This window comes from Scyliorhinus torazame, chromosome 1 (genome assembly GCF_047496885.1).
Source record: "Scyliorhinus torazame isolate Kashiwa2021f chromosome 1, sScyTor2.1, whole genome shotgun sequence".
Classification (NCBI taxonomy): Eukaryota; Metazoa; Chordata; class Chondrichthyes; order Carcharhiniformes; family Scyliorhinidae; genus Scyliorhinus; species Scyliorhinus torazame.
In genome coordinates, this window is record NC_092707.1 from 235,207,966 (window position 1) to 235,221,887 (window position 13,922).

The 13,922-nt window shown below is 46.0% G+C and overlaps 1 protein-coding gene across 1 annotated transcript in view; it reads right to left on the reverse strand.

Annotated features, from left to right (window-relative positions):
* LOC140419577 (protein unc-93 homolog A-like) overlaps positions 1-13,627 on the reverse strand; it is a 193,758-nt gene extending 180,131 nt beyond the window's left edge. The window contains exon 1 of the mRNA XM_072503503.1: positions 13,416-13,627. Within this exon, the coding sequence (XP_072359604.1) occupies positions 13,416-13,511 (96 nt within the window). The 5' untranslated portion in view covers positions 13,512-13,627. The remainder of the gene's footprint in view (positions 1-13,415) is intronic.
* Positions 13,628-13,922: the final 295 nt, after the last annotated feature.

Here is a 13,922-nt window from a genome sequence, read left to right on the forward strand (position 1 = left end):
TTGATGCGGGAAATCATTCCCCAGTACGGTATACCAGCTCAGTTAAGTTCTGATAATGGGCCTCATTTTATTGGACAAATTAACAAGGAGTTTTGCTCCCAGTTGGGCATACGCCAGCAGTTACACTGTGCTTACAGACCGCAGGCGGCCGGGTTGGTTGAGAGACACAATCAGACCCTCAAAACTAAATTGGCTAAATTAAGAGCAGGCACGGGACTGACATGGCTTAAATTGCTCCCCGTTGCCCTCTTCCAGCTGCGGGTTACACCTGCGGGACCGGCCCGGCTCTCTCCTGCCGCGATTCTTAATGTCAGGCCTCTTAGAACTCCCTGGAGCCTGCAGGTTCCCAGACTGGTTCAGTTTCACCAGATGACTGAAGAGATGACCACCTATGTTCTAGCCCTCACGCAAGTGCTCAAGGAACTCCATGGCCAGGTCCGCGCGGCTCACCAGCCATCGCCCCCAGTACCCGGCTCACTTTCAGTCCAGCCCGGCAGTCATGTCATGGTCAAAAATTGGACTAGGAAGGGGTCGGAGCCGCGATGGGACGGGCCCTTCCAAGTTCTCCTTACCACCCCCACAGCAGTTAAAGTGGAGGGGCGAAGTGCTTGGGTCCACCTACATCACTGTAAATTGAGTCCATCTCCACTACTGTAAAAGGTCGGATACTAACCTGCCTCTCTTCTCCAGTGCTATTTTACAGGTGTGGAGCATGATGGAGGGGCTACGCACCATCTGTGTGATATTTGGCCTCACTTCGCTTGGAGTGTTATTGGCGACGGACATGGAAAAGGGGAATATTATTTATATTTGTAACCCCAACCAATCTACAAGGATACATCACCTATGCAAAGGTGATGTTCTTCGCTGCCCCCATATACGAGGACATGGTATTGACTCATGGAAGGTCGTCAAAGTTAAGGAGAATGCAGGACTCATGAAGCAATTGCACCGGTCCCGGCGATGGGAAGGGAATATTATATGGACATTGCCTTGTTTTTGGAATACATGTAAAGTCGATTTTGGATGTGTTAAGATTGGTGCAATAAAGGTAACATCAGGCCGTCAGAAGAGCGTAAGAAGAGGCTGTGAGAGAGAGAGAGAGAGGGACTAGAGAGAGGACGGAGCGTGTGAGAAGGGAAGTATAGCTAGAACGTAGGTTACCGGGAGATACACTTAAGTTAGTTAAAGGCCAAACTGAGGAAAACCCGGGTAGTATGAATCTCTTCTACCAGATTTACCACCGCTTGTATGGCCAGGGACGGGTTGTCTGCTACCCGAACCCCGCAGCGGTGTCTAGGTTATTTTCTGTTTCACCGCTTTGGGGCACTCCCCAAACGGTGGTTCATTGTCAGCATTCCGAGCCACTGCCCGAGCAAGTCACTCTTCCTTACGATCCGGGTTCAGCACCACCGGCTATTTGCCTTCCCCTTCCTCGGGATAATTCCCATTCACAGTATGATAGGCTGCAACGGTGGAGGGCGTACATACCTAGCCACTTCACTCCCAATAGGGATTCCCGGTCGTACGAGAATTGTTTCAGCAGTGAAGGATACGGCTGTTTGCTGATAGAGGTGGACACGAATATAACATGTCTGTTCCCCACCTGTACGGACAGGAGGTGCCATATCACCCAGGCGTCTGGCCAATGCGTTTGTTACAACACCACTTGCGTTCCATTGAACGCTGGCCTCCAGCTCCTTTGTGGCTGGGCGAATGTCTCTCATATCACTGTTGGGACTAGGGCTTTCCGCATTGCTAGGCGGCCCGAATGGGCGTTTCAAAGCTGGATAAACTGGGCTACTGGGGGGTCCTTGCGCAACCGATATACTGATTGTGATGCGAGCTTGCACACGGAGCAAGGATACTACTTTTTATTTAATGGTACAGCGACCAACACTTTGTCACCCCCATTTCCCCGCCAAATTGCTATAGGGACTCTAGTCCCTACCACAGTCCCCTGCCCTTCGGCGTGGAAGCTGCATAATCAGGTAGCACGCCGGGCAGTCTCTGCTGAATTTTGCGAGAACTGGAAAAAACCTCAGGTTCTTGCACCCAACCAGGGCCACTCAGCCGGGTGGGGGATTCTGAGCGTATTGACACTGGGAGGTGTGGGGGGTTCCTTGGCTGTCAGTGATAGGAATTATTTTATTTGTGGCCTTACCATCTTGGGAAATGAAACCTTGGGAGCCCTCGGGGCAATAACCAAGGAATTGTCTCAGCTATGGTTGTTTGCAATGCAGAACCGGTATGCTCTTGACTATCTTCTGGCCCGTGACGGTGGGGTATGCGCCATAGTGCAGGGCAAGTGTATCATGGGAGTTCAGGACTTGACCGCTAACATCACTAAATTTATGGATCACATACGGGATCACCTGGACGGAATGCAGGATACTGGCTCTTGGGGTAATTGGGGATTTGGGAGTTGGAAGGACTGGTTGATAAATATGGCCATGTATTTAGTGGTGGCTATCGGCTGCATCTTTGTGGGCCTGGCCATCCTTAAATGTGTGATGGGTAGAATGCGGGGTGCACTGGATCAGATCAACGCCCCTAAAAACTTAACTGTTAAAATCCATGAGGGTACAGCAGATGAGGGGGGGCTAAGCCAGGAATTGGAAATGCAGCGACGGATCTTTTTAGATGAGGAACTGTAGCTATGGATTGGATAGTCCGGTTATCATGGAATGATAAAAGGAGGGAATGACGAATGTGATATAAAATAGTTACTTTAGAGATATTAGTTAATGTAATGTAGAGATAGGCCAGCCTAATTCTGGTTAGTTCACAGACAAAGGATTTCAGACCGCATGGAAAAGCAGGAAGAGGTGTGTCCACCAAAGTAGGAGAAAAGGATGCTGAGTAATAGGGGCCAGAGGAAGGGATTGGAAGTGAGCCAATCAGAATAGATCAAACAGGTCAGGAGGGACATAGGATGACCTATGGGCGTCGAGTATGTGAAACTTGATGCCATTTGAATGTATCAGTACAGAGCTCTTTGTCTGATAGCCTCACTTGATTCCGGAGGTACAGAGAGCAAGAGGCGTTCTGTACTGCTGTGAACTGAGAAAGACTTGCAAGTCTAATAAAATAACTAATGCTGTACCTGCAAATCCATCTCGACTTTTATTGAGGCCAGACTGATGGGTAAAGAAACTGAGGATTCAACACGGGGACGGCAGACTTTCTGGTCGTAAGACCAGACGCATCCTCCAGACATAGCCGCAGAATCGGAGAATCAAACCCTGAATTTCTTTTTAAAAATCATAATAAACTTAAGGTTTTAGAGACGACAGTGAGGGGCAAAGGACACTTGGAGAGGATTAAGTTAATTAAGGAGAGCCAGCACAGATTTGTACAACACAGATTATGTTTGACTAATCTAATTTAATTTTTTTAATGAGAAGGTTGATGAAGGGAATTATGTTGTCCATAATTAATTTTTTAAGTGTTTGACAAAGTACCACATAAAAGATCAATGAACAAAATTGACTCATGGAATAGAAAAGACAGCATCAGCTTAGATAAAAGGTTGGCTTGATAACAGTAAACAGCAGGAAGCAGATAGGATAGCGGCGTTTAACAGGCATATTGACGAATACATGAATAGGAAAGGAACAGAGGGATACAGACCCAGAAGTGCGGCATGTTTCAGTTTAGATAGGCATCATGATAGGCACAGACTTGGACGGCCCAAGGGCCTGTTTCTGTGCTGTACTGTTCATTGTGTGGAATACAAAGCAGGGAAGTTATGCTAAACCATTTTAAAGCTCTGGCTAGGCTACAGGAGTATTGCTTCCATTTTTGTCACCGCATTTTAAGAAGGATGTAAGGGTCCCTGAAAGGGTGCAGAGAAAATCTGTTAGGAACACAGGAACATAAAAGCCAGAGAAGGTCATTCAGCCTGTTGAACGTGCTTCGCAAATTTGTGGGGTCTCACAATCGCCGCCTGTGGCGGCTCCCCATCTCTAGGCTTCTGCCTCAGGGACCTGTGCGCGCAGTCCACTTCAAGGGCCTCACCCCTTCTGCCACCAGCCCTACCAGCATCTTCGAGACGTACCTTGTGGCCCTCACACCTTCCACTCTTTCTGGCAGACCCACTATTCGCAGGTGCTGGCTTCTTGAGGTATTCTCCTGCTCCTCCACCTTTGCCTCAACATTTTACAAAGGTCTCCTAGGAACCCAACCTCCACCTCCAGAGCCACCACATGATCGCTGTGGTCTGAGATCACTCCTTCGATCTCCAGAATCTGCGATCCCTGCTCCTCCAAACACTTCTCCACCTGTTCCTTCAATGGCCTTCAAGCAATCCTGCCGCATTTCCTTCTTCTGCTGGCGGAATTCTTCCTTAATCAAAGCCATCAACTGCTCCATCTGGGGCTTCCCACCATGTATCAGCCCTTCCCCCTCCACCATCCTTCCACGGTTGCTGCAGTACAGGTTTCCTCCAACTCTTTGGCCAGGTCGCTCACTGTCTTCTGCAGGGTGTGAAAACCAGCGGACATGCCACTCCTGGGGGAAACTATTCCTCCGACTTTCAACTACACCTTTTCGTCGAAATTCCACCCAATATAGGGTTCTTTCCTGTGCCTTCAAGCAGGAGCTGCCCTGTGTGCGACCACTCACACCATGGCCGCCACTGGAAGTCCAATACTGGAATTTTCAGTGTGCAATGGCTGAAAGTGATCAACAACCAACTTCCTTATCCTCGCACACTAGAATCTGCTTGGTGGAAATTTGTTCCATTGGAATTAGTGCAATTTGCATGTAGTGCAAAGTGCAGGATATTTACAAGCACATCTTCGGGATTACTGCTGACTCATTTATTTGATAAAAATACATGAAAATAAAAAATAGATGTTTTCTTATATTGGTATTGTTTTGTGACCCTCATGACGTTGCCTTCCTGTTCCCTAACTACATACATACGTGTGAACAAGGAGCAGATAATGGAGTCGCAGAGTCATAGAATAGAGGTGTAGGCCATTCAACCCATTGAGCTTGCTGTCATTTCATAAATTCGTTGCTGATTTAATAGTAACCTCAAATCTACATCAAGCCTAACCCCGATAACCTACCACCCCCTTGCTCACCAAGGATCTATCTAGTTCCGTCTTGAAAATTTTCAAAGACTTTGCTTCCACCACCTTTTCAGGAAGAGAATCCAAAGATTCAGGGCTCTCTGAAAAAAAATTATCTTCATCTCTGTTTTAAATGGGGAACCCTTTATTTTTAAACAGTAACCCCTAGTTCTAGATTCTATCAAAAGATGAAACATCTTCTCTACATCCACCCTTTCAAGATCCCTCAGGAGCTTATATGTTTCAATCAATTCACCTCTTACTCTTCTAAATTCCCCTGGATACAAGCCAAGCCTGTCTAATCCTTCCTAACAAGTGTTGCTAACTTTGGTTGGCTCTTAACTTGTCACCCATTGTGTCTTTACTTAATTTGCTCTGTTTCTATAACCTTTGCTCTAGAGTCGCCAGGTATATTTATGATACCGCCACGAGGTTCAAGTTCAAGTGCTGATCAATAACTTGACACACCAATTAGTAAGATTCAAATCAAAACACATTTAGTAAACACAGTCAATCACTACTCATGCATAAAACTCTATTTACTAGGCTATCTCTATCACTAAAAGGCCTATACTTAGCTTCAACTGGCCCACCAGGTCAGAGGAACAAATGGCTTTTCGTTCGATTCTGAGTCTGCAGGATTCAAAAGCTGGTATGGACTGGTAGCTAGGAGCGCCTATCTCATAGTGTGCGTTGACTGGAGACTTACTTGGTTGATGCGGCAGCTTAGGCAGTTCACTGTCAAGGGTTGGTTCGCTGCTGAGTGACCCTGCCAAGAAGACCGATTTGAACTTGGGGGCTCTACTTTATAGTCCCCAGGGGCTTCGCGCCGTTCGAGGCGAACCCCGTATCTGGTTCCAAGTGATTTGACTACGTTCCGATCACTTGGATCGATTTCTCCAATACTGGAGCCATTCCCTGATCGCTGGGCGGTCCCGAGTTGTCCGTTGGCCTTCCTTTGTGTTGGCTCCTGCTGGCGCCGAGGAGTCTGGCTTGGTCTTATTCACCTTACATGTTTCAATTGTTCCCAGGGATCGCTCATTAGTATGCAGATGGCTGTGAGTTTCAGTGCTGTCTGGGATTCTGCAAGTTCTAATACACAGGAGACTTTGCACTTGCTAGTTTTTCCTGGCCTAGCTGAATTTCCCTGTAGGCTTTGCGGATCTCCATTTTAAGTCAGGAAGTGGCCAACCCAGGTGGCTACACAAGACAACCAGCCCATTCCAGGTATAAGTCTGGTAAACCTTCCCTGAACTGTTTCCAATGCATTTACATCTTTCCTGAGAAAAGAATGTGGTCTCACTAGAGCTCTGTACGACTGAAGCATAACCTTCCTATTTTTATATTCAATTCCCTTCACAATAAATGATAAAATCTATTAGCTTTCCTATTTACTTGCTGTACATGCATACTAACCTTTTGTGATTCACAATAGAATACCCAGATACCTCTGCATCTTAGGGCTCTACAGTCTCTGACCATTTAGATAATATGCTTCTTTTTTATTCTTCCTGCCAAAATGGACAATTTCACATTTTCCCACATTATGCTCCATTTGACAGATCTTTGCCCACTCACATAACGTATCTATATCTTTTGTAGTCTCCTCATGCCCCCTTCACAACTTACTTTCCGCTTCACAACTTACTTTCCGACATATTTGTAACCGGCGCGAACATGATTAACTGAACAACTTCTTTCTTCACTTTATCTTTTCTATGGATCTATCTTTGCATCATCTTTTAAAAATATATATTTTATTAAGGCATATACAATTTTAACAATTTTCAAGAGGAAAAAAACAACAGAACAAATAAAACCCACCCAACCAACGTGGCTTACATACACAGTTCCCCAGTCCCCCTTTCCCTGGAACTATTTCCCACCATGTCCATCCCCCCCATGCCTCCCTCTTGCCTTGCCCCCCTCCCCCCTTATATCTGCTGCCAGCTTAATTTTCCCTAAAGAAGTCGATAAACAGCTGCCACCTCCGTGCGAACCCTAGCATTGATCCTCTCAGGACGAACGTGGTCTTCCCAAACCTGAGAAACCCGGCCAGGTCACTGACTCATACCCCCGGTTTGGGGAGTTTCAAGTCCCTCCAAGGCCAATAAGATTTGTCTCCGGGCTACAAGGGAGGCAAAGGCCTGAACATCAGCCTCTCTCGCCCCCTGGACTCCCTTCCGACCCCTTCCGACACCACCTCTGGAATCAGAACCACACGTGCCTTCAACACCGTTGACATGACATCATCAAATCCCTGCCAAAACTCCCTAAGCCGCGGACATGCCCAAAACATGTGGGCATGATTTGCGGGCCCTCACACACACCACCCACACTTGTCCTCCACCCCTTCAAAGAACCTACTCATACGGGCCACAGCCATATGTGCCCTGTGGACCATCTTGAATTGTATTAGGTTAAGCCTGGCACACGACGAGGACACGTTAAATCTACTCAGGGCATCCTCCCACAACCCCGCCTTTAACTCCTTGCCTAATTCTTTGCAGCGCTCCCGATTGCACAAATTTGCATGCAACAGCTGCAGCAGCCGGCTTTTAACAATGCTGGTTGTGAGCGGCCTTCAAAAAGGCTACGACCATATAAAGAAAATGCAGCCGCACTGTGCATGCGTGCCCGCTCATTGGTGCGCATGCGCAGAGTTTTGCCCATGCGCACCGATGAGCAGGCACGTATGTGCAGTGTTGCCGCATTTTATTTATATGGTCGCAGCCTTTTTGAAGGCTGCTCGCAGCCGGCATCGTTAAAAGCCGGCTGCTGCAGCTGTTGCCCACAAATTTGCGCTATTGGAGACGCAGAAGATTTAAAAAAAAATTCTATGTAATCTTCCTGCCTGAAGGAAGGCAGAGAGCAGGTCACGCCCCCCGAACATCGACATCACGTGCTTTGGGCGCAATTGCGATTCCTCCATTTTGTTAGCAGCAAACAAGGTCGGTCGGTGTGGGCCGTGAAGGTCAGCCGGCATGGGTTGCGAAGGAGGGTGGCGTGGGTCCCGAAGGTTGGTAAAAATGGGTCCCCAGAAAAAAAGTTTGAAAAATACTGCCCTCAGAATCAAATCATCAGAATCAAAACCTGAAGTTGCAATAGGAAGATACATTCAAAGATTTTTTATTTTTTTAATTTCTTTATCAGAGATACAAAGCCAGAGCTCAGGGTGTGGACAGGGGCAAACCCCTAATCCAGCTCCTTGCCTGCTCCAAAAACCAGTTCAAATTGAATCCAATTCATGGTCTCCACGAAAGAGACATACCAGATCCAGGCATTACACCTGACCTCATGCCCATCTTAGCCAAGAAGCGATAAGATACATGTTTACAGATTAACATGTGTATATTGAATTGGTGTCTTTGTTTTCTGCTCAGTAGCTTGCTTCGAAATGGAATTTTGTTCTCTAAACATAATTTCTCCTTTGCTTCTGTTGACGTATCATCCCCTGAGTACAAACAATCTTCCAGTACTTTGCCGAAGAGGTAACCTTTTCACATGTCAACCTAAACATTATGAGGAACAGTCATTTGTCCAGATCAGGGTCAGGAGTAGCCAGCCTTGCTGGTTCCATCTCCCACTCCCGAGGACATCAAAACAAATTGAGGCATCCTGAGATCAACTCAATCAAGGCGAACAAGGCAAACAAGAGGTCTAAACCTGAATATACCTGGTTGCACATTGACAAGTGCATTACCAGTAATTGTGGCAGGGTAGCACAGTGGGTAGCACTGTTGCTGCACAGCACCAGGTCCCAGGTTTGATTCCAGCGTGGAAACTGGAGGGGGAGGGTGAACAGCCAGCTGTCATGGTGCACATAGGCACCAACGATATAGGTAAAAAACGGGATGCAGTCCTACAAGCTGAATTCAGGAGTTAGGAGTTAAACTAAAAAGTAGGACCTGAAAGGTAGTAATCTCAGGATCACTGCTACCAGTGTCACGAGCTAGTCATAGTAGGAATGTCAGGATAGATAGGATGAATGCATGCTCGAGAGATGGTGCAAGAGGGAGGGATTCAAATTCCTGGGGCATTGGAACCGGTACTGTGGGAGGTGGGACCAGTACAAACCGGACGGTCTGTACTGGATGTTTGCTAAAGCTGTTGGGGAGGGTTTAAACTAACGTGGCAGGGGGGTGGGATCCGATGTAGGGAGTGGGATCCGATGTAGGAAGTCGGAGGGAAGTAAAACGGAGAAACAAAAAACAGTAAGGGGGAAAGTGTAAGGCAGAGAAGCAATAGTCAAAAATCAATAAGGGCCACAGTACAGGGTACAGTGACTGAGGAGAGTGTGAAAAGGGAGGTGGCCAATGCAGGATTGAGGGTGTTGTACCTAAATGAGCACAGTGTACGGAACAAGGTAAATGAGCTTGTTGCGCACATTTAAATTGGCCGGTCCGATGTTGTGGGCATCACAGAGACGTGGCTGCAAGGGGATCAGGGCTGGTATCTAAATATCCAAGGATATATGTCCTATCGAAAGGACAGGCAGGGTTGCATTGTTAGTAAGAAATTAAGTTAAATCGATCGCAAGGAGTGATATAGGATCAGAAGGCATAGAATCTCTGTGGGTAGAGTTGAGGAATCGCAAAGGTAAAAAGACCCTGATGAGAGTTATGTACAGGCCCCCTAGCAGTAGTCAGGATGTGGGGCAGAAAATAAATCAGGAGATAGAAAAGGCAGGTAAAAAAGGCAATATTACAATAATCATGGGGGACTTCAATATGCAGGTGGACTGGGAAAATCAGGTTGGTAGTGGATCCCAAGAAATGGAATTTGTGGAATGTCTAAGAGATGGTTTTTTGGAGCGGCTTGTGTCAGAGCCTACTAGGGAACAGGCAATTCTGGATTTGGTGCTCTGTAATGAGGCAGACTTGATTAGGGGACTTAAGGTGAAGGAACCCTTAGGGAACAGTGACCACAATATGATAGAATTTACCCTGCAGTTTGAGAGGGAGAAACTGCAATCAGATGTAACAGTATTACAATTAAATAAGGGTAACTACAAAGACATGAGGGAGGAGCTGGCCAGAGTTGATTGGAGAAGGAGCCTAGCAGGGAAGACAGTGGAACAGCAATGGCAGGAGTTTTTGGGGGTTATTAGGGAGGCACAACAGAAATTCATCCCAAGGAGGAGGAAACATGCTAAGGGAAGGACAAGGCATCCATGGCTGACGAGGGATGTCAAAGACAGCATAAAGGCTAAAGAAAAAGCATACAAAGTGGCGAGTATTAGTGGGAAACCAGAGGATTGGGAAGCCTTTAAAAGCGAGCAGAGGACAACTAAAAAAGCAATAAGGGGGGGCAAGCTAGCTAGTAATATAAAGGAAGATAGGAAGAGATTTTTTCAATATATAAATGGTAGGAGAGAGGCATAAATAGACATTGGACGACTAGAAAATGTGGCTGGAGAAGTAATAATAGGAAACAAAGAAATGGCAGACAAACCAAATAGTTACTTTGCATCAGTCTTCACGGTGGAAGACATCAGTGGGATGCCAAAGCTCCAGGAGAAGCAGGGGGCAGAGGTGAGTGCAGTGACCATTACTAAGGAGAAGGTTCTGGGGAAACGGAAAGGTCTGAAGGTGGATAAGTCACCTGGACCGGATGGACTACACCCCAGGGTCAGAAAAGAGATAGCTGAGGAAATTGTGGAGTGTTATGGGCCAGGGTTTAGAGAACCCCAAAGTGTATCATGGAGTTCACCTGATCCACAACTTTTAATAGATTGTGGTATGGGGAGCACACGGCCCACTCTACATGTGTGGTACAGCAGAAATCGAAAAGTATTTTTTAATGCAAAACAATGTTTATTCTATGAACTCAAGTTAACCTTTTTAAAACATTAGTAAACATCTTAACAACCATCAATTCAAATACAACCCCCAAAGAATACAACACTAAGTAATGTGTACGCTGTCCTTTTAACATCCAGAAGACTTACAAAAAACATAACCTTTAACAGAAGCACATTAGGTTTACATTCACTACTGAGAACATTTATAATTCTGAATTCACCAAATGATCAAGAGACAGTCTTTTCATGGCAGAGAGATGAACAGTACACCTGCTCTGTCTGGCTTCAGCTCCAACACAGAAAACGAAACTAAAACACACCCTGCAGCAAACAGCCTAAAACGAAAGTAAGAAGCTGACAGACAGCCCAACTCCACCCACTCTCTGACATCATCACTGCAGTAGTAAACACCCATTTCTTAAAGGTACTCTCACTACAGATATTTATGCAGCCCCCCATTTATAAACATCCATTTCTTAAAGGTACTCCCACATGACAGGAGGCATTAGTGATGATCTTTCAGGAATCACTGGAGGCAGGAAGGGTCCCAGAGGACTGGAAGTTGGCTAATGTAACACCACTGTTTAAGAAGGGAGGGAGGCAGAAGACTGGAAATTATAGACCGGTTAGCCTGACTTCGGTCAATGGTAAGATTTTAGAATCTGTTATTCAAGATGAGATCGCGAAGCACTTGGAAGTGCATGATAAAATAGGACTGCATCAGCACGGCTTTGTCAAAGGGAGGTCATGTCTGACAAATCTGTTAGATCTTTGAGGAGGTAACAAGCAAGTTAGACAAAGGAGAATCAGTGGACGTGATTTATTTAGATTTCCAGAAGGCATTTGACAAGGTGCCGCATGGGAGACTGTTAAATAAGTTAAAAGCCCATGGTGTTAAGGGTAAGATCCTGGCATGGATAGAGGATTGGCTGACTGGCAGAAGGCAGAGAGTGGGGATAAAGGGGTCTTTTTCAGGATGGCGGATGGTGACTAGTGGTGTGCCTCAGGGGTCTGAGCTGGGACCACAACTTTTCACAAGATACATTATTGATCTGGAAGAAGGAACTGAAGGCACTGTTGCTAAGTTTGCAGATGATACAAAGATCTGTAGAGGGACAGGTAGTATTGAGGAAGCAACGGGGCTGCAGAAAGACATGGACAAGCTAGGAGAGTGGGCAATGAAGTGGCAAAGAAATACAATGTGGAAAAGTGTGAAGTTATGCACTTTGGAAGGAGGAATATAGGCATAGACTATTTTTTAAATGGGGAAATGCTTCAGAAAGCAGAAGCACAAAGGGACTTGGGAGTCCTTGTTCATGATTCTCTTAAGGTTAATGTGCAGGTTCAGTCGGCAGTTAAGAAGGCAAATGGAATGTTAGCATTCATGTCAAGAGGGCTAGAATACAAGACCAGGGATGTACTTCTGAGGCTGTATAAGGCTCTGGTTAGACCCCATTTGGAGTATTGTGAGCAGTTTTGGGCCCCATACCTAAGGAAGGATGTGCTGGCCTGGGAAAGGGTCCCGAGGAGGTTCACAAGAATGATCCCTGGAATGAAGAACTTGTCGTATGAGTAAAGTTTGAGGACTCTGGGTCTGTACTCGTTGGCGTTTAGAAGGATGAGAGGGGATCTTATTGAAACGTACAAGATACTGCGAGGCCTGGATAGAGTGGATGTGGAGAGGATGTTTCCACTTGTAGGAAAAACTAGAACCAGAGGACACCATCTCAGATTAAAGGGACGATCCTTTAAAACAGAGATGAGGAGGAATTTTTTCGGCCAGAGGGTGGTGAATCTGTGAACTCTTTGTCGCAGAAGACTGTGGAGGCCAATTCACTGAGTGTCTTTAAGACAGCGATAGATAGGTTCTTGATTAATAAGGGGATCAGGGGTTATGGGGAGAAGGCAGGAGAATGGGGATGAGACAATATCAGCCATGATTGAATGGCGGAGCTGACTCAATGGGCCAAGTGGCCTAATTCTGCTCCTATGTCTTATGGTCTTATGGAAACTTCACAGTAACTTCATTGCAGTGTTAATGTAAGCTTACTTGTGACAACAAAGATTATTATTATAATTCCTCGCTTTACAGAGTATTAGGGTTAGTAGTTACCATTCAATTAGTACCCAGGTATCAATAGCTACAACAATGCGTGTCCTAGATTGAATGATCACACTATTTTGGGGTGGAAAAAAATATATAACCACGTTAGTGTTGAAAATAGTCTGGACTCTGCAACAGGACCCGGTGACTTCTTAAACATGTTTGACATTATAAATAAAGACATCTTAAGCAGAACGGTCATATCAAAATAAAAAATTACCATGAATGTAATAAAAGCAAATTACTGAGGATGCTAGAATCTGGAACAGCATCAGAAAATACTGGACAATCTCAGCAGGTCTGACAGAATCTGTTGATGTGGACCTGCTGAGACTGTCCAGTATTTCCTGATTTTGTTCTGAACTGCGAAGTTCCAAATTGTAAATCACGTTGAAACGTATGTTTATTTATTGTGTTGAAAAGTTACCTGGATACTTTGAAGTCCTCCAAAGGCTGTAAACAGCAACAAAAATCCGAAGCTGACAATTAAAACATTCTTTGTGGTCTTTTCAATTTTTATCATTGTGGTGATTAAAATCACTCAGGATACTGAGGATTTCACTGAAAAAACAAACGAACGACTTATAAGCACCAAGAGTGGCGGGAGGTTGCCTTTCGAGTTCTCTTTACCCTGGACCCAGCCTGATTTTATGCTTTTTGTCAGTTAGCTGAGCGAAGTTCACGGGCGGGTTCGCTGTCACTGACACTGGCAACGCCTCGCTCTTCAGTGGGGAGGCGCTCGAGCCGGCAGTTAGCCGGGGCTTGTTTGAAATTAGAGCAGCCCCATGGATAGGACTGTCCCCACCTGGGGGAGAGGAAGGCTGGGGTTTGGGTGGGGGGAGGTTGGGGTGTGTGTGGGGGGAGATTGGGGTGTGGATGGGGGAGGTTGGGGTGTGTGTGGGGGGAGATTGGGGTGTGGATGGGGGAGGTTGGG